At 42.4% G+C, this 25,097-nt stretch overlaps 1 protein-coding gene across 1 annotated transcript in view; it reads right to left on the minus strand.

Moving 5' to 3' along the window:
* Positions 1-520: 520 nt before the first annotated feature.
* Oxct1 (3-oxoacid CoA-transferase 1) overlaps positions 521-25,097 on the minus strand; it is a 125,358-nt gene continuing 100,781 nt past the window's right edge. The window contains exons 14-17 of the mRNA XM_052743218.1: positions 23,451-23,540; positions 12,762-12,842; positions 6,990-7,091; positions 521-2,234 (exon numbers count right to left, since the gene is read on the minus strand). Coding sequence (XP_052599178.1) covers positions 2,193-2,234; positions 6,990-7,091; positions 12,762-12,842; positions 23,451-23,540 — 315 coding nt within the window. The 3' untranslated portion in view covers positions 521-2,192. The remainder of the gene's footprint in view (positions 2,235-6,989; positions 7,092-12,761; positions 12,843-23,450; positions 23,541-25,097) is intronic.

A 25,097-nucleotide genomic window follows, 5' to 3' on the forward strand; every position in this document is an offset into this window, starting at 1 on the left:
TAGGCCAATGCAATTTTATTTATAGCCAATGGGAGCAACATATTCACAGCATACAGAAATACATCCCACAGCAGGTTTGATAATCAATTTTCACAGACATGACTGGCTGTGATAGGAAGCAAGATACAGCAGAATTCATTTAGGTAATGTTTCTTTTGCCTTTCCTAGAATATAAATTTATCTATTTGGTAAGGCAAAAAGAAAAGTTAATGCCAGGCATGGTGGTACATGCCTTTAATCCCAGCATTCAGGAAACAGAGGCCAGTAGATCTCCATGAGTTCACGGCCAGCCCGTCTACATAGTGAGTTCCAGGTCAGCCAGGACTACATAGAGAGACCTTGTTTCACCAACCCCCACCCCCTGAAAAAAAGGGGGGGGAGGGAGAAAGAAACAGTAATGACTTGATTAGAAGTAAAAGCATGCTGACCTAATATTTGGCCATTCTACCAACCTTTGTTGTATTTCCCCACATGGAACCATACCATTCCCAAGTGAAAAAAGAAAACAAACACATTGATATCTGTCAATTTGCAATTTTTATTGTAGCACTTAACGGATTTTTAAAAATATCATGGCACTCTGAGCAAGAATCTTAAGTTATCTATTCATGCGTTGACAATGTTTGGAACATTCTTAGAATCCCCTTGTCTTAAAGTAACAGACTGGAATGATAAGCAAGTGCATCTGAAGACATATCAATATCAACAATAATAATATTTTCAAGTGTTGACTCTAACATAGACATATTTACTCTCATGGACCTTGTGCCTTCTAAGAAGGGTTCTTCTTATCAGTACTGGCAGTGGATGCTTTCAACCATGCAGCCAGACAGAAAAGCAGTACTACAGAGAGAGTATTATGGGGGAAAAGCCTGTCTTCTCCTTCACAAACTGTACAGGATAGCTGTGGCTATACTTGAGGAGAAGTGAGTTTTAATGACAACCACCACCTAAAACATGCATACATTCCTATAACTAGTAACATAAGAACAGTATATTTCACCACGTAGACACCAGCTGTCCAGCCTGGCTTCAGGGTGCCTAGACTTTCACACATCTGATACCGAGGGAGCTTCTGAATTGACGCTTCTGGGCAACTGTCTGGTACTGAGGCTACTTCTGGGGAAGCATCCCTTATAAACCCAAGCCACCATGTTCATTTCCCAGCACAAAGAGTTTGCTGACTACTCAGATCTGAGACTCTCCCATCATTTTCCTACTCACATAAGGCTAAAGTAATAGCACTCTGTTAAGAGAAGTAGCTTAAGTAGAGGACATACCAGGGTTCTGTAGAAAAAGTCATTCACGGTTTAGAATCTTTGCTGAGCAGAATGGAGAGCCTAAAAGAGAAATATCTTGGAAGAACGTTTTTTGTAAATTCTGCTGCCATTGTGATTTAGGACTCATGATAAATTGCCCACAGTTCTTCTTTGCTTAGGAGATATTGTATAAGTAAACACCAGGGCTCAATAACAGAAATAGAGTCTTCTGAATACATAGCATGGCACTTAAAATAGAAGAACTAGTTTAAGTATGTTTCTAGTCCTCTTCCCATAGTTAGCCTCAGTTGTTAGTGCACATAGGTAGACAGTTGGTTGTCTATAAAGGCAACGTCTGGTGGGATGCCAGCACTGGTAGATCCTATGCCTTGTTCTTTCTTCTGCTTACTTCTCCCAGAGACATCCCTGTTTGCCTTCTTGGGTATCTAATTAGATATATTTCACTATAAGAAGTGTGGAGGTAAGGAGGATGTTCTAAAGAGGCAAGCATAATCACCAAATCAGATCTTTCTCTCAAAAAAAGAGGAAAGTAAAAGATATATAGTCATGAAAAAGTATTCTGCCTAATCACAAATTCACATGAAAATTTTCTTTCAGGACTGCTAAGTCACGGTCTAGTATATACAGCATAAAAGATGAACACACATCCAATGTGAGCACCAATAGTGAAGACAACCTTCTTAGCACTTATGAAACAAGACCTCAATGAAATGTCTTCCTTTTCTTTTTCATGGAAATGTTAGAACACACTCAAAAGAACAGTCTATGGCTGCACAAATCCAGAGATACTAGAAGAAAACTAGTCAAAACTTCTTGTTAAATACATAATTTTGATTATGACATCCTTTCAATTAAATCCTATGTGTTCAAAATGAAATCTTAGCATCTTGGGACAAATGTCTACTCCACATTTCAAGTTGAGATCTGCTGCATTGGTATGAGTTTTGGTGAAACCTGGTGAAAGAAAGAGGAAAAAAATTAAAGTTTATTCTACCACAGGATGTTCAAATATGGCTTCAATTCATTTTTAATTTTTTAAAATTAAACAATAAAGACTGAAGGAAATATTAAGTTTCAAAAGTGATCAACAGATACAGAATAAAGAAATCCTATTTTGCATAAGTTAAGTGTTCATTCAGGAAATAAATAAGTGAATAACCAATTTAACTTAATATACACTGCAAATGACATTTCAGAGATAATGGACTTTAAGTGGTAAGAAATCACTCCCCCCTCCCCACTTTGGCCCATCAAGCACACAATGACTAATACAAGTATAGACAAAATTAAAAGTATCAGTGCAGGAGGTCAAGTCATTCCCACATGGTTAGGAGAGAAACTCATGAAACTGCACACCTAGCTGAAAAACTATTGGCAATCGATGGCTGTTGGGCAAGGGAAGTCATTTTTGTTTGGGGTTGTGGCCCTTGGTGAGTAGGCCAGGTTAATTACTATTTGATAAGTATTTTGGAAAATCCTTCTTTCAAAATGTGAGCACAAGGGGAAAAAAGTAAACAAGACTCTTTAGTTAGGAAAATATTGGGTCATGGTGTCACAAAAATAAGCCACTTACAAACGTATCCAACTTACAAACTTCTATATGTCAAAGAAAACAATCAACTAAGTCATGTATCCAAAAAGGGGTTTAATGCTCAGAATATATAAGGATAGCTTATAAGTCAGCAAAGAACAATAACTTGATTTAAAAGTAGGCAGTTGAACAGATGATTCTTCAAAAAAGATACTCAGATGGCCAATATACAAATGATTCTGTAAGCCAGTGACTGTAAGAGAAATGCAAATGAAAGCCCTGAGAATGGTGGTTAGAATACAGCCAGTAGGGAAAGGGCATGGAAGTTCCTCACAGAATTGAAAATGGAGTTTGCACGTGACCCAGTAATCCTACTCCTGGGGACATGTCCAAAACATTTCAGAACAGGATCTCAAAGAAATACTGTATGCCAGCGTCTATAACGACAATATTCACAGTAGTGAAGAGGGAGAGGTAACCCAAATGTCCAAGCAGAGGAGAACACTATAATGCCCTAAAGAAACCGAATATGGTAAAAAGAAATGGGAGGCTATCTCATGCTCATGGATTGGAAGAACAAATATGGTTAAAAATATATACCCTATTCAATGTAATATAGAGAGCCAATGTGGTGCTTTATAAAAAAAAAAACATTGTATGAGTGTTTTGCCTGCATGTGTGTACATGCACCATGTGTGTGTCCAATGCCTGTGGAGGCCAGAAGAGGGCAGTGGATCCCCTGGAATTGGAGTTACAGAGGTTGAAGCCTCTATGTATGGGGGACTAAGACTGAAGTTGTCTTTCTCAAGAGCAGCAAGCGTTCTTAACCACTGAGCCACCCCTCCAGCTATGAAGTTCTTTTTCAAAATACCAGTCACTTTCTTCACAGAACCAGAAGCAACGCTGTAATTTAAGTAGAACCACAAAAATCCTTGAATCGTCAAGGTCGGTTTGAACCACAGGGGCAAAGTAGGAAGCATTTCAATATTTGAATGTAAAATATGCTGTAAATCGATGGCAACTGAAATATATGTGTGGTGTTCTTAGAAAGCAGACATAGACCGTGCATACTAAGTACTCGAGTACTAAGTCCAATCATCATCTAAAGTCACCTGCTTTTGACAAAGGCACTAACAAATAATGACAAACTGAAAACACTGAGGAAAGCCAGGCTTCTCAATACGTGGATATCCATGTGCAAAAACTGAATCAGACCCCCCTGCCCCATCTGTCAATCACCAATTACAAAATACAAGACTCTTAAACTACAAAACCACCAGAAGAAAGCGAGGCAAAAGCTTCAGGACTTTGAAATTAGCAAGGATATTTCTTTTTTAATCGAGGAGAAACTAAGGCACAGGAGGAAAAAAAAAATAAAACAAAACCAAATGAGATTGTATCAACTAAAGAGTAGAGGGAATGAGCCACAGAGTGAGCAAGGTACAGAGAGGCAAGACTCCATGCGGTATGCTCTCACAAAGGATTAACAGCTAACACACATACAACAAAAAGTTAATATCCGGAATGCATATATGGAATCTGAACAACTCAATAGCAAAAGCATTTCTCAAATAATCCAATTAAAAATGGGCAACATGGCTGGGTGTGGGGGCGCCGTATCTTTAATCCTAGCGCTCAGGAGGCAGAGGCAGGAGGATCACTGAATTCCAGACCAGCCTGGTCTACAGAATACATTTCAGGATAGCCAGGGCTACACAGAGAAACCCTGTCTCAAAACAAACACATGTACAAACAAACAAAAAGTGTATAACATATCTACATAGACATGAAAGGGAAACATAGAAAAAGCCAACAGGTTATATGAAAATTCTCAAAATCATTAGTCATGAAAGAAATAAAAATCAAAGCCATGATGAGATGCCAGCTCAACCAGGTAGATTAGCTATTACCAGAGAGACAAAGATGCTCTGGGTCTTTCTGCTAAGCCCAAGTATAACATCATGAAGGAAAAAGTACTGGCAAAGATACGGCAGGGACACTTGTAGGAACAGAATGGCAAAGCCACTGGGAACATCACTATAAGATTTCCTCAACAAATTAAAAATGGAATCACCACATGACCTAGCAACCTCACTATGAAGGAGCCAAGGCCATTACACCAACGATACAACTACATTCCCTAGTCATAAGAACCAAGAAATCGAAACAACCTGAACGCCTACCACCTAATGAATGGATATAGAAAATGGTATCCATGCACAACAGAATGCTATCTAGTAATAAAAAATGAATCGCTGAATTTTGGGGCAACGTCCATGAAACTGGCAGTCAATGTTTTAAGCGAAATAAACAAGCAAGCACGTTAAAATGAGTATTGCATGATCTCACTTGCATGTAGAATAGAAAAAAGTGTGAAGTCAGAGAAGCCACCAGTAGAATGGGGGTTCCCAGACGCTGGGAGGAGAATGGAGAGAGGGATCAGCTGGATCAACACTGAGTGCTGAGCTACTGTTAGGAGTGAGAATGTGCAATGTGCCGCTGTGCGGTGGCGTGACTGCATATTAATTATATAATTATATATATAATTATAACAGCAACGTGCTTATGTACGTCCTAACATTGGTAGAAAGGATTTTAAATGTTTCTATTACAAAGACATGCCTGGGGGCAGGAATGTTTATCCTGACAGGTATACAATCCATACAGATATTAAAACATCCAAATATACCCCTTAAAGAAGTCAATTTTCCTATCAGTGTAGTAATAGTAAAAGGAAGGGAGGATACTGGAAAACAAGAAGGACCGTGGAGACAATTTCTTATCTATGAAGATAGGAAAACTAGCCGAGTGTGCACACTCGGTCCTCCTCCCCCATGTATGTCTAACAAAAACAGCAACATTTTCTTTCTGATTTACCCATATGAAAAACAAACAGCTAGATAATGAAGGTCTTGTGCTGCATGTTCCTTTGCAGCAGAAACCAAAATTTCTGCGGATCTCTGAAGGTGTTACCTGACAGAGGGTTCCTATTCCACACAGAACGGAAAAAAAAAAAAAAACAAAAAAAAACAAAAAACAAAAAAAAAACCAGCTGATTAAGAACGGTTTGCTTGTTTCACTGGAGTAAGAAATCTTAAACAGTTCAAGTATAAATACATCCCCTTTCTTCTCCCTGAGGTTATAAGAAAGCTAATTAAAATTTGCTTTTGAAGCAAGGTATTGCTGGGAGACTGCTTCTTTTTTCCAAAGGGAAATTCAGAAAAGGTTAGTAAACAAAAGACCTTGGTACAGTACCAGGAGTGGTTACTATGTACATAATGAATTATACAACAAAGTCCTTTCAAAGAAATTTGTTATGCACTTGTAGATACAAGCCAAGCCTGTGTGCACAGGAAGTTAAGTATGAAATCTATGGCTAGCATATCAAATAATTTTTGTAAAACATGGGCTTTCCTAACTTCATCTCATTATATTTCATTGTAATTAAAAATGGGTTCTGTCCTTCACTGTTTTAGAGACATATCTATTCCTTTCACCTTCGATTAACTTTAGGTTAATTGCATCCAGCTGTCAACCCCAACAGGAAGGTGACTGGTGATTTGCAATAAGCACCTTTATACGCACACAATAAATAAATAAATATAATTTTAAAGTATAAATAAATAAGTGTAAGTACAAAAATTTTAACAGGAACCCTCCCTATATAATTACTGGGTTTCCAACTCTGAGTTTTCTGTGCATTATTATCTTCCTACAAGTAGAAAAAAACGAGTTTGCACTTCTTACAGTCTAATATCTCTAATGGATGGACTATAAGGCACAGAAATGACTCAGTCAAGGAGGATGTCATCATCAGATGTGTGTAAGAATAAGGAAGTATAAGGAAGCATTACTTTTCCATAAGTGACTGACATCAAGATTAGCTACACATCAAGAACAGATGGCCCCCAGGACTTCACACAAGGCAGATGGGCAGGAGCTTGTCCTCTGTCCCCTTTAGCTCCTGCTGTGTCCTCCTGTTCCTGTCTCATACCTGACAGCCCTGGCCTGAGTCACACACTTACTATTCTACCAGCTCTCATAGGAGGCGCCCTTTCCTAGGCCTGCTCAGACCAGCTCCTTACACTCACAGAAGCGAACGGTTTGTGTCCTGGAACCATTTATTCACCCAGCCTGTGGTTCGGCGCCAGGCTGGCTCTGTTCACAGGAACACTTACTGCGAAGTCACAGCCGGTGCTCTTCTTTATGTCGTCAACAGTCAGGCCTTCCCAGAGCTCAATCAGTGTCAGCCCGTTCTTCTTATCCACGTCAAACACACCCTGTGGGAAATCAAGAAAATGACAAGGACCATTTCCATCGTGAAAACTGTCACACACAAAGAGACGGACTTTCAAGTTCCTAGAAGAGAAGTAAGATCAAGGATCAAAGACTGAAAACCAACAATGAAAAAAATGTCCACTATAACTGTTACAAATAATACCAACTCCTTAACCAGCCATTAGTTGGTGGCTACAGTTGGCATCTTCTAGCACTGTAATCAGTTTGGGGGTTATTTGTTTGTTGTTGTTGTTTGGTTGTTTGTTTGAGATAGGGTTTCTCTGTATAGTTTTGGTGCCTGCCCTGGATCTGTAGACCAGGCTGACCTCGAACTCACAGAGATCCACCTGGCTCTGCCTCCCGAGTGCTGGGATTAAAGGCGTGTGCCATCACCACCGCCCATCTGTTTGTTTGTTTTTAAGCTGTCTTCCATTTGTTAACTCTAACACATTGGGTGAAGGCCAGAGAGGTGACCAACGATCTGAAGAGGGAAAGGATTGAACAAAGTGGGAACGAGGCAGGGTGGAGTTGGAAAGAGAAAGGATGGGGATGATGGGGAAAGGCTGCTGGGTAAACGACTGGAGGAAACAAAAGAAGACACTAGAGTACCCAGGAGTAATTATGAAATAAAAGTTGCCCTGGCCCGGAAAGCCCAGCCAACTCCACTAAGTAGCTGTTCAAATTCTCAGTGGTAAAGCTCTTCTTCAACCTCTAAATTCCCAAGAAAACACATGGGTCTCAAGAGGAGGGCATGAGAACCCACAGCCTTTTGGTGAGCACATCAAATGGTAGTGGTAGTGTCTAAGACAGACAGGAATGCTCACCCCTGCCTGAACAATCCATCCCAACGTCATGGCCACAGTACCAACCGGTCATGGTACCACCATAGCATCACTTGACTTCAGTGGAAGGGGTCTACAAAGCATTCACTAGAGCTTCCTACTTGAGAATTCTTCCGGAGTCTTCTCAAATGACTTCTGGGACCTGCTTAGTTCTGGGGTACTTACTTCTTGGGGAAGATTGTCTGCTAGTAAAAAAAGCTTTCATTGGGAGACCCAGCTGCTTCTCTGGGGCTTCAAACCCTGCTCTACAGGTCTCTGTGCAGTAACATGACCCTCTGCCATCTCTCATAGGGAGTTTCCCTTCTCAGACTTAAAGGTTACATTTCCCAGGTTTTCTTCCATGAATTTAACTTAAATTTACCTATCATTTGTAGTCTTTGATCTTTATTTTTCAACTACCTTTCAAGTCAAACCCTAAATCGTCGTGTTTAAATACACTGTGAGCGAGTAGGCGACATGCAGAGAAGGAGCGCCGCGCCGGCTTTTGAGCTGGCCTGTCACACAGCTCTGCTGCATAACAGCTAAGCGGCCTGGGGAGCCTGTCTTTGCAACCACGGTCAGAGAGCACAGGAATGCCTCCCTGCGGCTGTGGTGCCAGATACAGACAGGAGAATAATACATTCTCGGGACCATGTCCGGGCCACAGTATAGGCGTGTTGCTATCCCTTAGCAGACTGCCTAAGCCAAGTCAAAGGCCTAAGAGAATTACTGTCTCCAGTCGGTTTAGAGTTTTTTTTCCAGAAGGAACATCGCAGGACAAAGGGATGCTTACTTCCCATGTTTGTTTGATAACATGGTTGATGTTACTGACATGATGACTGAAATTGAAGAGGAACTGGGATTCATTTGGTAGTCTAAGGGGCAAACAAAAATTTGATAAAAATAGAGAGTAAAACCTAAAAGTTGAATTGTTAACTGCTAATCAAAAATGATACTGAAACTACCTTGTCTTACAGATAAGTAAGTTAATTACTTTATTACTACCATAAAGGCTACATTATGGATCTGACAGTTATTATAGCCAGGTGCTGATGGGGAAGCTATCTTTTATAACCTGATCCATACAACAGGAAACAACTCTAATTACTTTCAAAGGGCAACCTAATGGAATTCTCCTTGGTGCTGATTATGGAATTCTGGTTCCTTAACTGCCATTGCTTTTAATGGTATTACATCCTCATCCTCTCATCCAGCAGCATCTATGAAGCACTGCATCCTCATCCTCTCATCCAGCAGCAGCATCTATGGAGCACTGCATCCTCATCCTCTCATCCAGCAGCAGCATGTATGGAGCACTGCATCCTCATCCTCTCATCCAGCAGCAGCATCTATGAAGCACTGCATCCTCATCCTCTCATCCAGCAGCAGCATCTATGGAGCACTGCATCCTCATCCTCTCATCCAGCAGCAGCATGTATGGAGCACTGCATCCTCATCCTCTCATCCAGCAGCAGCATCTATGAAGCACTGCATCCTCATCCTCTCATCCAGCAGCAGCATCTATGGAGCACTGCATCCTCATCCTCTCATCCAGCAGCAGTATCTTTGGAGCACTGCATCTTCATCCTCTCATCCAGCAGCAGCATCTATGGAGCACTGCATCCTCATCCTCTCATCCAGCAGCATCTATGGAGCACTGCATCCTCATCCTCTCATCCAGCAGCATCTATGGAGCACTGCATCCTCATCCTCTCATCCAGCAGCATCTATGGAGCACTGCATCCACTCATCCAGCATCTACAGAGCATCTGTTCTGTAGGACTCATGGAGGTAAACAGGCAGCTTCCTTCCCTGAGATGCCAAAGATTCAGATTAGCTGCCTTGACTTTCCTTTCTCACTGTAAGTCCATGTTCTGATTGTGGCCACACGCTAAGGATTCTCACTAGCTTATTCCAGTGCTGACTTCTCCTTGGAACCCTAGATCCAAATCTCCCATTGTCTCTTTTCAAAAACTCAGGAATGTAAAATGGAAGGTGTCAAACTAAACCTCTTTTTTCCCTGCCTCCCACTGCTCTTCCTCCTCCTGCGTTCTCGAGCTTTGCCAGGACACAGCAGCTCAGACATTCTCTCTTGCTAGAAAATGTAGGGCTCACCTGTCTTACCAGCTGTGCCCTACTCATCCAATTAGGCTGAGTCCCATCTCCTAAATCTCTCTGGACTATCCCTCTGGTTTGTGATTTGGGATCCTTTGCGTTTCTTACCTAGTCCATTGATGGGCCCTTTTAATTACATTTGTCTCTCCTCCTCCTCTGTCTTTTAGAAAAAACAAAAGTTACAGTGCTCTGACTAATGCAAAGTGGTTTCCTAATTAATAAGAGAACTGCTGAAGGGCTCCCCGTACCTCTCCTCATAAGAATCATATTTTTAGGAGAGCATCCACATCCTTCCCTGACCTGATCCCTCACAGTATTTTCTGCTGGAGTTCAGAATACAGCTGTCCCCTTGCTCTAAGCTGTCCCCTTTGCAGGTTCTTGAACAGGCTGGGCTTTCTTCACCCCTCTGAGACTTCTCATGGGTTTCTCCTTTGCCTGTGATGTCTTCTTTGATTTTCTTTTCGATCATAAAACTCCAATTTGTCTTTCAAGACTCACTGTTCCACTTATCAGTTTTCTCAGCGGGGTAAGTATGACCCCTCTATTTAATGAGAAGACTGGGTCCAGATCAGTTACCACGCGAGGTGTTGTGGGAGCAGTATTGAGGGAAATAGGCAGAGGTTTGAGGTCCTTTCAATACAGCTGTCAGTGCTAAGTTAGGATAAGCACGGGATTCAGGGAAGTACTCACAAGACATGCAGGGAGGGAGAAGAGATACTTGACAGAGAAACAGAAAGATGCATGCCTGAGACAAAAGACAAACAGGAAGCAGGGATGGATGGATGGATGGGTGAATGGGTGGATGGATGGATGGATGGATGGATGGATGGATAGATGGATGGACAGACAGACGGATGGATAGATAGAACATTCCAGGGAGTGGTAGGGAATGTGCAGGCCCAGAAGCACATGGTCCAGGGGAGAATGCAACAGAGTTCCTGGCATTTTTAATACGGCTAAGGCAGGAGAGTCTAAGTCAGAGAGACTTGACTATAAAAGGTGGCACTTGGGAAATGCTGTGTACGATGCCATCCAAAAGCAGTCCTTAGTTACTGCTGGGTTACCACATGAGTTCCTAACATGGCATCTGGTGTGTGCCACACCGTGACTTCTCTGGAGCTTGTTATTCCGGCTGCTGGAGATGCTGGATGCCTGCCGTCTCATCCTATGGAATGGGTCTTCTGATGAGGGACTGCAACCTCCCCTCCTTTTCGTAAGTCATTGCTAGAAACCGTCTGGCTCAGAGAAGGTCCTCCAAAGAAAAGTTTATCGGATGAATGAAACAACATGCAAGAACAGAGAAAGTAAGAATAGAAGGGGCTTGAAGTGTCATTCAGCTTTATCACCCATAAAGGTTATATCCTAGGTATCAACATGCTGGAGTGAATGGTAGGGACAGTGGTCCACTAATAGGATGCGATCACTGTGCACTAAGAGGATGAGAAGCCCCTTTGTGATGCAGGTGGAAACTGTAGCTAGGCTTCAAGGATGGGTGGAATGCAAGAGAGCAGAATGAGGAGTAGGAGGCTCTGTAGGTAGGAGACCTGGAAAGCCAAGGGCAGGGCAGCAGGGAGAGGCTTACTGGGGGTGGGGGATGATGCAGGGGTGGGGGATGGTGGGGGGTGGGGATTGGGTTGGAGAACAACAGTGCTAGAAGACTCCTGGTCAGGGCTACCCTTGTATTAAAGAAATCAGGATTGAGGACGACTCTGTCTTCACTGCAAAGCAATGGTTCTTCTCAACAGGCCCTGTCCATAGCTTAGAGGAGACTCAAGACATAACAATGACTGTGGTGCACTTGTTCTCCATACAGCACGTTTATGGAATTCCACACAATCTCAGGAATGCCCGACCAGCTGGAACCTTCCTTGAAAATGCAGCTTCTGGAAGTGTTGCATACTTAACCTACCATAGAGCACACTTTAGGGTGTTTCTTCCCATGTTGTAAAGAAGGCTAGTGAGACAGACACTGTGAGATACTACCGCCATACAACTCTGGTTAAAAAAGAAAGGCATCACTGAGAAGGAGGAAAAACTCAAACAGGCAATTCTGTCCTGTGGCTTCATCAAGAAAAACACCTTCCCCGATGACATGCGGGAATCACGCCATTCCCACTTCCTAAGTTCAAATCTGGGATAGGAATCTGGCTGTGGACAGCTATCACAACTACTTCTATGATACGAACAGTTTTAACTGTATAGTTGGCCAAAGTTTTCCATTTATGAAACAAAATACAGAGGCATAGAGGTGGTAGGTGTGTTCTGAAGTCCACTTCATAAAAAGATCAGAAGCCATGTAAAAAGCAGAATGTCTTGACCCATTGTAGGTCTATACTGTACCTCATGCCCAAGTAACTCAAACTCAATTGTGTGTGAATTTCCTAAAATCAAAACCCAACAGTGTATTTGTGTGATTTTGGCAGACAAGAAAGAAAGAGAAGAACACTCTGAACTTTATATAGATCATCCATCTTGACATCTTAAGAGTCCAAATTTAAGGCTCAAGAAAGCTCTTCTCTGATTAGAGCAAACTGTGAAAGCTACCCAGCGTACGAGTTCCCATTTGTGTGTGTAATTCCAGAGAGTTGTACATGAGCAAGTCTACATTTAGAGACATTAATTTTCCCATTCCATAATTTTAGATGATAGTTTTTAAAAAGCCTCAAATGTGTCTCTAAATAAAATAAGAAAGAAGGCAGCTGATGTGAGTAGAATCAAAAGAGGAAGGTACTTTACCTTTTCTGTAATAATGCGGTTGACACACTGCTTTCCCGTCAGTGGTAATGTACACTTCTCCATGATTTTATGTGCATTTCCCTGTTTTAAAGAACAACAAGAAAACATCAACAACAGTGTTTAGGGAGCAGGAAAACCAGGAACTATCAGAGACATCTACTTTTAAGCATAGACTGTTTTCAAACATATGCACAGTCAAGCTCTCCTCTTTCTCAAGGTACCTTCCATGCCTGGAATAACTTAGAGAGGGCCCCTACAACTAACCAAATGCTTAAGAGATTTATTGGGAAGCCCTGTTCCACATATTTGTACTCTTAAGCCTCAATTCCTGTACTACCTAATGTACAGTTCCAAGTCTCATATCCTCATTTTTCTCTTCCAAAGTATGGCCCTCTTAAAACATCTGTAATTATTTGCCAAGAGTAGGAAGTATGCATGGAAAATGAACCTGCAACCCAGCATCCCTCTTCTAAAACAGATTTAATATTATTTGCTAAAAGAGTAACAGATACACAGAAAATAGCAATGCCTTGCTTCTCTTTTCAATAGGAAAACACCTCAATTTTCTTCTATATTTTCATGCATTTTCTCCTACATTTAAAGCAGTATATTTAGCATGCCATTTATTCCTCGCTGTCAATTTTAGAGATTATCTACTGGTCTATTTTTGTGGTACATGAGCACCTAATTCTCTTACAAGTTCCATTTGCAGCCCCAAAGTCCCCATCATCATTTTCAGTCCTCCCAGTCACAATTTGTTGTTAATTTCAACCATCAGAACTAATTTTATTCTTACCTAATGCCCACGCAAAATAGACCACTGCTCAGCCAGGTGGACTCAGTATACTACGTTCACTCTCTCTTGTGACTTTTTCCCCTTGAGATTGAGCTCTAATTTGCTCATTAATAAAACACATGACCTGGCTTCAATGAACTTTTTCTTTTTGAGATTTCTTTTAGTCACAGTGCCCTTTCTTCAAACATAAAGCAAAAGAGGGATTGTGAACAAAAACCAGGTTTTACCCATTAACTCCCTTCCCCAGCCCCATCGTGACCCCAAATGTAGAAGTGGCTTCCCGGGTGCTTCTGTGGGGCCCAGCTGTAATATCAGCTTTGACCTCTCCCAGTTATGATTCAACTTCCTTTTAGCTATGGAGCACTAGGAGCATAAATGAATGGGTTGAAGGCTGGCCTAGCACACTGAGGGTCTTTTCTTAAAAACACCAAAATGTTTCAGCTTTCTTTTGGACCTAAACACCCCAAATACAATGATGTCACCACCATCATCAGCCATCTGCCTATTTTGCCTGCTTAAACATCCATCTATAAATTGGTTTAGAGATCTCCCCTGACTGGTATCAAACCAACCACATGTTCAGAGACAATGAATTTCAGACATCAGGGTCGAATTATGATTCTACTCTTTGTAGTAACTTGTCAACTTTGCAATGCACCTGTAATTAAGTACATGCAAGTCAGTGCAAGGCATAAAAGGTCTTCTAAAGTTTCTGAATGGATGAACATATGAATGAATGAATGAATGAATGAATGAATGAATGAATGAATGAATAGGGATGGACAACTTTTATAAATCCTGGATGGGTTGTTTTTTAAAAGACAAACTCTATAAGCTTAACTTAGTCAAAACTAGTGTTGACTACAGATTAAGTAGCTAGATATTACACCTTGAAGACTAAGTTGTTTCTAGATCTTGCTATGTAAGAAAATTTACAGATGTAGAATGAGAACCTCGTCCTCACGTCTCTTCTACTATCGCCTCCCTTGTGAGAGTTCACATTCTGCATGTCACAGAAGCTAAATTTAATAGCTGAAATTAATGATGAACATTGAACTTCTATAGTTGTCAGGTTTTCTTACATTTAATATAGCTCAAATAAGACATGTCACAATGAATCCCAAGCCTGACTTCAAACGAAGTGAATAGTTTGTAGGCCTCTGAGGAACACGTCCTGCGGGGAGCTCTCACTTGGTTCTCATGATTTGAGGAAGAGCTGCATTTGGTGATTTGGTGTGAAGGCTGCATCATGGATTGTAACGAATAAGCAACCCTGTTTTAGGGGAAATGATGAGTTTTAACTGACAACATTAATGGTGCCCTACCAACAGAGACCTTTCATATACTATTTTCTGCATAAATAATATAACGTAGATAGGAAAGGTGTGGACCTCTCATCAAAGAACTTTTGTACAAAGGCTGGACCTTCTCACATTATCTGTGTGAGGTCAGTGTGTCCATACTTTTCTTGCCCACCTTACTTCACAGTATTATTAAACTAAATATAGCCATCCAACATTTAGTAAGAATAAATGTTAACTGCAATTGCTTATACAACTTACAATTAAAATTCATATAATCTACCAATAAATTATTTATGAGCTTGTAAGTCCCTACATGAAGTCTGACATAGAAATAAGCCCCCCAAAATGGCCTAAATTAATTTCCTGAGACCCACAGGAAAAGCAGTACATATCTGGAGACAAACCATAAGCCTGGCCAAGGAAACCAGCCCCTGGTGTATTTGTGCAGTTAGAACAACATAGCTAGATGAATCCATTCACATTTAGCTCCAAGACATTGCAGACATCAAGGAGAGAGCAAAACAAAATGCAGAAAGATGAAACAACGTCACAGTTGCAATGCAACAATAGGTTAGCTCGCCAGCCAAACTATGACTGACTCCCACTTTAGCACGCTTTCCTAAGCACGCCCGGGCTGAGCATCGGTGCAGCATGACAGCTGCATACATTAGTGATTCACAGAGCAGGAACAATTGCTGGTTTTGAACGTTTAAAAATAAGTTCTAATAAAGACTGTCACTATCGTATGGCAGCATCCAAAACACTAGAGAAGTCCGAAGACCAGGACTCTCATTTAATAGGGACCTGAAGGCATTTATTTGGACCTTTAATCTCTCTGGGTTGTTAATCTCCTATTGCCTTGATCTGCTTTCTCGATCATGATAAGAACTAACTGAAATGTTGAAGGTGTACTGAACTCGGAGGGGTTAAATTGATGCTTAAAAATAAAAACAGGGTTTGGGCATGCATCCTCATCATTCTGCTTCTTTTTCATGTTCTCCAAAAGGCAGTTGAGAAAAGACAGAAGCATGGATACAAAGCATAAGAGTTAAAACGTCTGGAGCTAGATGAGTGGTCCATGCTTGCAGACCCAATGTCTCAGGAAACTGAAGCAAGAGAGTCACTGGAGCAAGGGATTCAGCACTGACCTGAACGACTCAGCAGGCCTCCAAAAAATGGTTCTGACTAACCCTGAGGGCTCCTGATTTCACTACACTTCATCGTAACTTTTACTAATTCCCAAACCTTATTGCTTCCAACTATTTCCCTGACAACTTTCTCCTCTTCCATACCTTAGGTCCTTCACAACTTTGTCAATGACTTGGGCCTCAGAACTTTCCAGTACTTGCTTCCCTGTGAGCTCTGCAATTCTTTAGATCTCTACATGACATCCAAGAACTACATTTTGCAGTAATGAATGACTCTGGTTAAACGATAATATCTCCTGCTATATCAAAACAGTACATTTCAGGGCATCAAAATGCACTTAATCTCATGGAACCAGCTCTTTTGGCATACAGCAGAATGTTCTAGGAACTGGTCATTCCCAGGCCACCAGCTACCGGGAAAATGAACCAAATTACATCCCATCATCTCAGATTCAAATGACCATAGCCTTTCTAGTTTTAAGAACAACTTCTCCAATATCCCTTCCATAGTGTCCACTCCAGTGTCCCGGGGCACCCCCAGTACGATGGCCCTCTTTGATGTTCTGTGCCTCCTTCTCCCCACTACCCATGATATGTTATTCATCTCCTATCAATTCCTAATAGCTTCTTAGCATGCTCAAAGCTAAAACCATTCATCTCTGCATCTACAGGAACGAGCAGAACACTAAGTAAACCACAGTGACCAATATACACTGTCTGGATATTACAATCTGATTCAGAGAACTCTGACAGAAATGGAGCTATCAAATACCATGTGGCTAAGTACCTGTGGACTGCCTGGGGTGTCTTTCTGGCTCTCAGAAGTACACTTGCACGCACAGTCCCAGTATCTCTGAGCTCAACAGAAGTTCATCTAACAGAAGCACTTGAAAGGGGATCACAAGACTTGGGGAGAGGAGGGCAAAGGGGGCAGAGCAAAGGCACATCAGGCCTGTAGTGTGAAACAGAACTTCAAAAGGAGAAATGAAGCTAGTTTCTGTGCCTTCCGCTTGCTTCTTCCTAGCCGCCAAGGCTTGTCGTAATCTACCTCAGAGGCTGAACTCTGCGCTCCATATTTAATATTAGAAAGTAAATATTCTCCGATATTTAATTTTTAGTACACGGTATCACAGAAGCCTGTCTGTCAGCATGCAGTGCCTTCTCCCTGGTCACCCCTCACCATGATGATGAAAGCAAGTAAATAATCTTCTACATGTACATGCACCTCCTTGGGGAATGCTGTGTTTGTTACCAACTACATGACTGTCAGGTCACTAGCATGAGCGATGTGGGGCATGATAAAAATGGATTGCTAAACAAGGAAAATTGGGTATACAGAGTACCACGCCAGGGTGAATTTTCTCTCACTGAGTTTATCCTCATGGGGCCTTTTGGCCTTTCCTTGTACCTGCTCAGTGGGTCCTAACAGTTTGCAGGGCACTGGTGGAGACTCTCAGTTGGCAGAGAACTGCTGCTGCTATGACCCATCTTTATACAGAGATGCAGTAACAGTTTGTGGCCACAGGGATACCAGAAGGGAGTACAGTTGGAGTTAAGAGAGAGAGAATGGTAGCAGTGAGGGAGGGGGGTGGAGTCAAACCATATACCATGGACGGCTAAGAGACATCAGTAAGAAACTGAAGTCTTGAGTCTAAGAGAGATGGGAAGTTACAGGAGGGTTTGGACTGAGAAAGAGGTGGCATGGGTGTGTGTGTGTGTGTGTGTGTGTGTGTGTGTGTGTGTGTGTGTGTGTATAATATATTATATTGTTATATTATAATATATATTATATGTTATATTATATTGTTATAATATTATAATATATTATCTATTAGAATATGTTATATTGTTATATAATATTATAATTACATATATATTATAATATAATGCATATGTTAAAGCCACTGTGTCCTGCTCCCACCTAACCCTTCCACCTTTGCTCTCTGACAAGGACTTAATCCCTTGACAAACACTGTCCTGGTCTCACACTGTCCTAATGTCCCTTCTATTATAACAGTGAGGTCTCTGTCAAACTCTGCCCCAGCCGTCAGATGTCCCTGGAAACGCTCCATGGGAAGAAGCTTGTTGTTGCCCCTCAAAATGAACTTTCCACTCAGCTGTACAGCCCATCTTCTAGCCTTCTATCATAAATACATAAGCAGACCAAGCTTTCTGAAGAAAGAACCACATCTCTTCCTTTTTATTTCCTCAGTCCCTATCATTAGTGCCCTCCACGGAGTAGTCCCTGATAAAGATTTGATGCCTGCATAAACAGGTGACCCAACAATCCACATAAGGCTTTCCTACCAAATTCCAAGGCAAAAACATCAAAGAACATTCCTTTGGCCATTCATAGAAAATGGTAGACATTCTACCCTCAGACCCGTCAAGTCTTATCCTATTCACCCAGAACTCTGTACAGGCAGTTGTAAGCCAAAAGTAAGACCAAAAGGGTAAGGCAGGAGAGTAGGATCACTCAAGGACAGGAGCCACACCATGGAGCAGAACTGAAATCCTGGAAACAAGGATGAGGCAGGGGGCTTGGGGGCAGGGCAGCTGTAAAAAGCAGGCAGGCTATGGTAACCCAGGCAGGGTTGACTGTATCAAGATGTTAAAGAGGAACTCCTTGGTCCAAGTACTTGATTACGAGGAGGACCTTTTGGACACTTCACCAGGGACCTAAATATGGGTAGGGAAAGGAAAATACAGAGCAAGAAGATTGTGGAGCAGTACAGATCCACGTTTATGGAGATGGGGTACAAACTGAATGGAACCATGGTGACGGTTCAGGCAGGGGTGAGGACCATAGTGATATTTCAGGTAGGGGTGAAGACCATGGTAACAGTTCAGATAGGGGTGGAGAGGTCAGCATTTCTCTAGCTGAGGCAGAAAGAGGATGAGACTGTTTAAGGGAAAGGGAGATAATTTCATTTTGGAGCATGTTATAGCTGAGTTGGCTCTGGAACATCCAGGGAGCATCCTCTAACAGGAATTAGAAATACAATTCTAGAGCTCACCAGAGAATTCCAGTTGGAGACAAAGGCTTTCAGGAACCACTGGGTGAAATACAATGATTGGTATAAAAAAAAATGTTTTAAATAATACCCAAGAATAGCATAGGGGATGTAAGGCTCAGAGGACCAGAGATGGAGCTCCATGTCTTGCTGGGAACTCACAAAGGAGAAGATTAGACATCTGTGGGCCCAAGGTGGCAGAGTAGCAATGTAACTCAGCCCAACTTTTAAGGCCTTTAGCAAATAGACAGAATGAAGACAAGGGCAGCATACCGTAACTGGATTTATCTTTAAAATTATAACTTAAACATTCCAGAAATCATAAATGTTCAAGTAGCACTGAGCCCAGCCTAGTGGCATACAGGAGAAGTTATAAAATGCCATCTGCCGCTGGGGTACTAAGTATCTAGTGAGGAAAGATCATAACACAGAATCCAAGGAAATAAAAACGGAGAGATTGCTTTCTCAGGTTTTCTTTCAAGGTCTCGATGGCTTTCTCACCAGAGCAAAAGGAGCTATGGTCAGGGAAAAGGGATGCCAAGGAGTTTCTCTGAAACCTGAAAAGACAAATCTGGGTCTGTGAGACCGTCTGTGAGAGTGAGATGGACACAGGCTGGCACAGATGGAATCAAACTGCCAGCCCCGGCACTTTCCGACAGTCGCCTGCCTACATTCTGGACTTACTCAGAGGGTCTCTGAGAAAGTGAGACTAAGTCTGTGCAATGTTAGGCACATCTCCAGCTGCTAAGGACCCAAACTCTTCCTGCTTCCCTTTCCAGTTGTAAGAGGCAGAGGAAGAACTAGGTCCAAAGATGAAAAAGAAGAAAGGCGTGCATGTAAGGAATTCTCCACAAGCTAATCTTTTAAAAAATATTAGCCGGGCGGTGGTGGTGCACGCCTTTAATCCCAGCACTTGGGAGGCAGAGCCAGGCGGATCTCTGTGAGTTCGAGGCCAGCCTGGGCTACCAAGTGAGTTCCAGGAAAGGCGCAAAGCTACACAGAGAAACCCTGTCTCGAAAAACCAAAAAAAAAAAAAAAAAATATTATACTTTCAAAAATGAAGAAAGATGGATGGACAACACAAAAGCACTAGCTATACAGTGAGATGCCATTATGTCTCAGCCTCAACCAAAACCACATTCCAGTCTGGTGTTTGCACCAACTGTTGGCTCCAGAAATTGCCAGAGGGCAAGGAGGCACGCAGGAGCAGTACCAGCAGGCAGCCAGTTTCGAAAAGTTTCCTTTGTTCTTATTAAAACAATAGAAACATGCTTTGAAGGTCAGCCAATGCACCTGTAATCCTACAGGCGAATAAGTAAGAGAAAAGATGAAAATCTGGTGGGCAGGTCCAGACACTTGTGGAAACAAAAGTACCACTCAGGAATACGAGATTACGTTTCTCTCTTGTGTTGGAATCCCTTTGTGAGCTCTGCACCCTGAATCGATAAACCTGTGCGTGGACGCTTAGTTCACTTGGCTGCCTGTGTGTTATCTAATACAGCAAGTGCCAGGCAGGCCTGAAAGGACAGGTGACTAACTGGAGGGGGCTATCAGGGATGGGAAACCATCGTAGAATATTATTTTAAGATGTGTTACCTTTGTTTATGTTGCATTTGTTTAACTCCGTGAACCTGTGTTGCTATGCCTGTCTAAAACACCTGATGGTCTAATAAAGAACTGAATGGCCAATAGCAAGGCAGGAGAAAGAATAGGTGGGGCTGGCAGACAGAGAGAATATACAGAAGGAGGAGGAGAGGAGGCAGCCAGAGAAGGAGGAGGACTCCAGGGGCCAGCAACCCAGCAACATAGCAAACCACAGAGTAAGAGTAAGATTTACAGAAGTAAGAGAATGGGAAAAGCTCAGAGGCAAAAGGTAGCTGGGATAATTTAAGGAAAGCTGGCAAGAAACAAGCCAAGCTAAGGCTGAACATTTATAATTAAGAATAAGCCTCTGTGTGTAATTTATTTCGGAGCTGGGTGGCAGCCCCCCCAAAAGAGCAAAAACAACAAACAAGAAACCCCCACCTGTCCCTTTTCAGCCTTTACCCAAGTAAAGGATTCAGGGAGGAAGTGGTAAGGTTCACATAGTGCCATTCACAGTGAGTTCAGAGTAGCAGCCCCAAGTAGAATCATACATCCTAGGACCACAGATGAAATATGAGGACAGGTGTTCTATTGATTAGTATTTGGAAGTTATCTAACTGTTGTGTGTGAGGAGTCCTTTATACTTATTTTAATCACACCTGTGTATGGTGGCTCATGCCTGTAGTCCCAATACTCTGAGGCAGGAGGAACTCCACGAGTTTGAGGTTAACTTTGGCTACAGGGTGAGTTCCAGGCAAGCATGGACTACAGAATGAAACTATCTAACAAATCAACCCCTTCCTCCAATTATCTGGAAAGAAAAATTAATCACAAGTAGATTTTTATGTTGCTTGTTCAAATGAAAGTATCTGCGGCAAACACTCCAATTCGAGTGTGAAACAACCCCATGTCTCACTGAGAACAGAAGGAGGAAGGGAGAGCATGTGATCTTGCATCTACGGCAAGCTTTAACAGGGATTCAGTCAGCCACAAGTTTGAAGTACCGTTTATTCTCCTCTATCAGAAATTCCAGCTGAGGAGAAGAAAAGACTTTGGTGAAGAAAAAAAGCGAGAGAGAAATAGAGAGTGAATTTGTTAAACACAGGCCTAATGTTTTGAAAATGAATACACAAAAATAATCCAAAACAAGCCAGACTCCATTGCCTAGGCGTCAACATTAAAGTAACAACCAAAGGGGAGCTGGATGGAATTTCCTCCAAAGAGACATTATGTTCCAGAGGAGACTTAGAAGCTTGGTGTTCTTCCGCCTCTGGAATGAACATTTTGGATGCTGTGCAAAGGCTTCTCACAGCAGTCACCTGTGTTGGTTCCCTTCCTATTCACGCACGTTCATGCCCATTCACGCCCCACTGCTCACTTCCCACTGTTTACCCAAACAACCTATGCAAATCCATTCTTAGGGCAGTGTCCACAAGGACAGCATTCACAGCAGCACACAGCACCAACAGAACTCCCCCGGCCAGCAAGTGAAGGGCAAATCTAGCCCCCATGCTCTTACACTGGGGGTGCATCACTAAATGAAGCCAGGCGCGCACACCACCGTTTCACTCAGATTCGTGAGCCTCACAGGATTAATAAAGCAAAATCTAAGGCCGTACCAAGGGAGGAACAAGACCACCCGATACCACCTTCACAAATCATCAGAGATCAGTGGGTTCTGGACAGCATCAAAGACATTAAGAAGTAAGCAACTTATAACAGTGGCTCCATTTGTTAGAAGACTGGGCTCTGCAGTGAAGGACTTGAAGCAAGTGACTTTACTACTCCAAAAGTTCTGCTTCCTGAACCAAAACACAAACAGAAGGGAAGTGGGGGAGGGGGAGGGGGGAGGGAGGCAGGGAAAAACTATTCTTAGAGGCCGGTGAGATGGCTCAGTGGGTAAAGATGCTTGATTTCAAGGCGCTTGCTTTCAAGGTTCACAGCCTGAACTTCATCACCAGAACCGGAACCAACTCCTGCACGTTGTCCTCTGACCTCTACACACATGTTGTGGCAAGTGGAGGCAGGGGTGCATGCATGTACACACAAACACGCAACGGATAAGAAAACAAATAAATGTAATAAAAAAAGAGAGAGAGAGACCTGTTATCCACTTCATGGGCATGCACACACACAAACACACCAGAATGGCTGGCATGCAGTGAAAGCTCACTAAATGTTAGCTGCTTTTATTTATTATAGGATGAAAGGGGGTGGAAGACTGAAAATGAACTCTCTTAGATCGGTGGTTTTGGCTTCCGTGGGGGGGGGGGTCATTGCCAAATCCAAGCTGTGATCACCTAGCATCTAGTAGGCACCCCATAACTCTGTGGTAATTTGTCAAAAATAATGCTGTTCAGAACGAGAACGTTTGCTATCACCACAGCACAGCCATCATTCTCTCATATGTTCTGGAAAGGACGCCACCGCCTTGGTAAGGCCAGACTGCCCAACTGAAAAGAACTGCTATTAAAAACCAACATGCTATTGGGCTTTTCATTCGAACACAGTGACGCCCAAAACGATAATCACCTTAAATCAGGAACCAATACATCTGCCCCAACATCTTTCCACTGACTTCAGAGGACAGCAAAGCCTTTACTTCAGATGCGCATGCGAGACAAATGTTCCAAGAACACCCTGATACCTGGAGGCCCTCAAAGTTGAACAAGCATCTGGCCAGGTAAGAAACTACTACCTTTCTGTGTTCCTTCCCACTGAAACCTAAGTGCCATCACCTTCAGTAAGCCAGAGAAAAACTAAAAACCACGGTCACACGACAGGGCACAGCGGGGCTCAAAGGCCTGTGAGTTTTTCAGAACTGTGAGGAAAGAGCATGTTACCTTTGCCGAATGCTCCATGGTGACCACCACTTTGGTCTTGGAACTGGACACTAAATCCATAGCTCCTCCCATTCCTTTCACCATTTTCCCCTGTAAAATAGAAACAGAAAGTGAGCAGTCACGTAACCGTTCACTTCCGTCACAAGAGGAAGGAAGAATACCGCCAACTTGCCGGAACAAGCCACTGTGGGAAACACTTCCTGACCATCACTACTCAGTCCTCGAAGCTTTGGAACCTAAAATTTGTGATTCCGTTAGCCTGTGGTGGAAGGATAAAGTTCAGAATAAATTTTAAAATGCCTTTACTATGGTCGTTGATGTTGTTGTTGTTGTTAATCGTATGCATGGGTGTGAACGGCGCGGAGGTAAACGTGACATGGCATGTACGTGCAAGTTAAAGAACAACTCTGTTAAGCGTGTTCTCTCCCTTCCACCTTTTGATGGGTTCTCAGGATCAAACTCAGCCCACCAGGCTTGTGCAGCAGGCACTTAACCTGCTGGGTCAACTCACCAGCCCCCAGGATGGATATTATTACCTCATTTAACTACTAAGTGCTACCAATACAATTTTGTGGACAATTTATTAGTAATAAGACAATCAGTGAATAAGAAACTAATGTAAGAACCTCTGTAGAATATTCTTGCAAAAATATTTGATTGAAGCCTGACACCTATGCCCCCCATTTCTTTCTTTTAAACAAGCAGTTGCTATTACTGATTTTTTTCCATTACAGACACTTTCTAAAGCACATCTGGATTTCCCATAAATTCACATTAGTAGGCTGAGGCAATAAAGACACTCTCTAGTAGTGACTAATCATGAAGGTGGTTCTGTCTGTCTATCTTTCTAGCTCTGGGCTTTCATCTTGAGCTTGGAAAAGAGAGAGAGAGAACAAAAGGAAAAAAAACACATTTCCAGTCAAGCAAAAGCAGAAACTAGACGCTGCATTCAGAACCATCCTGCCATCGCCGATCTATCCCTCCCCACCCCTTCAGCTCCATTCATTATTCATTTATCAACCGCCTTCTCTGTGCCATGCACAGGCAAAGATTCCCACTGCCTGCTCTGTCTCCTGGATACAGAGTTTTGGAAAACACAGGTGTTTCCAAAGATGATGAAATAAATCCTCCCACGGCTCAGTGAAGATACGACTTCTAATGTGGAAACGTTTTATTTATTTATTTTTAAGCTCAGTCCTGTTGCTCATTTGTCAGTAAATACTCTCCAATCATCTCAGAGCTCTAAGGAGATTAAGATGGGCACCTGGATTTAAAATAGGACCTCAAATCCAGGACTCGAGAGACATCTCTGAGGTAAACAGCAGGATGCCAGCATGAGTTAGATGAACAGCAAGTAGGAAAGGAGGAAGTGGCTGGGCGCTTTGTGGCTTAGAGCCTGCCACCAAAGAGATGGGGAGCAGCTGGCAACAGGAGAGGGGAGAGGTGTGTGGAGGACCCAGGATCAGGTGGCTTCAGACAGGGAAGTTGGAAACAACGCAAAATAGCCATGTGGAAATGTGCAATTTTAACTTCTCCAATCAATGCTGTGACCCTTAGTCAGGTGGAACTTTAACAGATTGGCCATCAGGTCATCACATTTCCACAGAAAAGACCAATGTCCTTACGGCTCGATAAATATGGGAAAGC

This window comes from Peromyscus californicus, unplaced genomic scaffold, assembly GCF_007827085.1.
Source record: "Peromyscus californicus insignis strain IS unplaced genomic scaffold, ASM782708v3 Scaffold_18__1_contigs__length_77618521, whole genome shotgun sequence".
Classification (NCBI taxonomy): Eukaryota; Metazoa; Chordata; class Mammalia; order Rodentia; family Cricetidae; genus Peromyscus; species Peromyscus californicus.